Raw genomic sequence first — 2346 nt, forward strand, 5'->3', positions numbered from 1 at the left:
CATTATTCTTAGGTTTTCTTCTTTGTCCTTCCTTTTTTTCCCTGGTTTTTTTTTTGTTGTTTTGTTTTAGTAGATCAGTAGTGACAATTCTATCTTCTGTTTCATTGGTTCTATATTCTATCTCTTCAACTCTGTTCATTTGTCCCTCCAACATGTAGGCAGCATCTGAAACATAGGTCTTCATGTTTTAGTTTGTGGTTTCTTGTTTTTCTAGAACTCCTAATGCCTCTTTTGTTTTATCTGCATTGTTTTGGATTTTTTTCCAAGCTCCTCTTGGTTTTTTGCTTGCAGTGTCCTATAATTCTTCAAGTTTGTCTTTCACTCATTGAAAATATTCAGCCATTGCTCTTTTAAATTCTTTATCCAAATGTTCTATCAGACTTTCTGACTTTAGGAAATCTATTGATACTGTCATTTTTTGGGGGTGACAACTTGTTTTTTGGCTTGTGTAAGGTGTCAGGTAGCCTGCTTCTTATGTGACATTGCAGTGGCAGCATTTTTCATGCTTGAGGTGATAGCAGGCTCTTGGTCTGATGTCACTGTTCTAGAGACGGTGGGGCAGCTACCCTGACTGTGTTTCGCTCAGAACTTTTTTTCTTCTTATGAAATGCATTGTTTATTTTCTGTCAACCTTATTTCCATTTTTTAAAAGACAGTTTAAGACCATTCCGTGGTGGTACCCACCCACTCAGTGGCCTGAGCAGTGGGGGCTGCAGACCAGTCTTCAGTTGCAGGCTGAGCACTCCAGTCTTCAGTAGGGAACTGCTGAATTGGCACAGAGGGCACCTGGATGCCTTCGGACCAGTCTGTCACTTCGGGCTGAGTAGCAGTGAATTCAGGAGCAGGGGCGGTCCATTCTCCGTGAAACTCGTCTTTGGTCACAGCCTTTTCAGCAGCAGCCTGTTCTTCCTTTTCAATCTCTTCCGGATCTCTGTAGAAGTACAGATCGGGCATGACCTCCCACGGGTGCTCCCAGGAGATCGTGCCACGTATGCGCAGGACTTCCGGGGCCAGCGTCCACCACATCAGACCCACAGAGTGAGCTCCCTTGTTGTTGCACGGGATAGCAATGTCTACATAACGCAGAGGAGAATCTATGTTACATAGGGCAATGGTGGGCAAGTTAACATAAGATGCTTCTGTCAGAGGCTGGTGGTTAGCCCTGGGATCAGTAGCCACCAGAAGACGAGGCTCCTGGAAGGCTGCCTGGATCTGGTTAGTGAAGGTTCCAGGAGTGAAGCGTCCGGCAATAGGAGAGGCTCCAGTAGCAGCAGCAAACTTCAGAAAAGCTCTCTGGCCAGTATTTCTGGAGGAAATGACACTGACATCTGCTGGATTTTCAACGGCAACAATGGCGCGAGCAGCCAAGAGCACCTTCTCCCAGGTCCTCTTCAGGTTTATGATGTAGATGCCATCACATTTCCTTTTGCAGATGTACTGCTCCATTTGGAAGTCAAGGTTGGTGCCGCCCAAATGCGTTCCTGCTGCAAGGAATTTGAGGACATCCTCCTCCTTCATCTGTAGGACATCAAGGGCTCCGGGCATTGTGGAAGTTTCCCCTTTAAGTTACGACGGGAACCAGAACAACGCCTGTATGGACCCTTGTGCGGGTAGAGCGGAAAGCTCTCTCTGAACTTTTGATTCAAGAGAACATTTACTTTAGTTTGGGAGAGAAAAATGCCTGTAAATTAGCAGCCTCCTTTGTCAGACAACTGCTCCAGCTAGGTCAGCCCAAGGTGCTCTGGGCTAAAGGTAGCTCACACTTTTTTGGGGGGGAGAGGAAATGAAGTAGGTTCACCTGTGATACCGATGTCACTGGTCTAATTCAGAGGCGCGGCAGCGAGTTGTCCTCCAGGCTTTCGGGTTGGGGTGTCCAGGTTGTTGTGTGGTTTCTGGGTGGTGAAGCGGACTTCTGGACAACAGGGCTGGAGTTCCAGGTGGCAGGGTTGGGACTTCCAGTCAGCAGGGCCGAGATTTCCAGGAAAACGCCCAGGAGGCTTTCAGACAGTGGGTAGGAGTGTCCCTGCAGCCAGATAAGGTCCTTCAGGCATGTTCTGGGGTCCAGGAGGCACAGCCAGATTCCTCCAGTTGGATGGGGGTGGAATATGTCAGGCAATGATGTTTCAGTCTAGTGCTCCAGACAAGAGATCAGCCCAGGATACACTCAGAAATTTTTAAGTCAGGTACATACTTAATTGACTGGATACATGGACAGATGCACAGGTGAAGCACAAATGTGCAGGCAAAGTGCCAAGATGCAGGTGAAACACAGAGATACAGGTGAAGCATATAGATGCAGTTAAAGTGCAGAGACCAATCTTCTTTTCTCTTAACATGATAGTTTTT

General features: G+C 47.1%; 1 protein-coding gene across 1 annotated transcript; it reads right to left on the reverse strand.

The window, feature by feature from the left end:
* Positions 1-657: 657 nt before the first annotated feature.
* LOC102870935 (40S ribosomal protein SA-like) lies at positions 658-1545 on the reverse strand. Its single transcript, XM_006886717.1, has one exon. The coding sequence runs from the start codon at positions 1543-1545 to the stop codon at positions 658-660; it is 888 nt and encodes a 295-aa protein (XP_006886779.1).
* Between the last annotated feature and the right edge of the window lie 801 nt (positions 1546-2346).

This window comes from Elephantulus edwardii, unplaced genomic scaffold, assembly GCF_000299155.1.
Source record: "Elephantulus edwardii isolate Elephantulus edwardi_28Jun2011 unplaced genomic scaffold, EleEdw1.0 scaffold00051, whole genome shotgun sequence".
Lineage (NCBI taxonomy): Eukaryota > Metazoa > Chordata > Mammalia > Macroscelidea > Macroscelididae > Elephantulus > Elephantulus edwardii.

Coding starts and splice junctions, on each gene's coding strand:
- LOC102870935 (XM_006886717.1), bottom strand. CDS start 1,545: ATGCCCGGAGCCCTTGATGTCCTACAGATGAAGGAGGAGGATGTCCTC.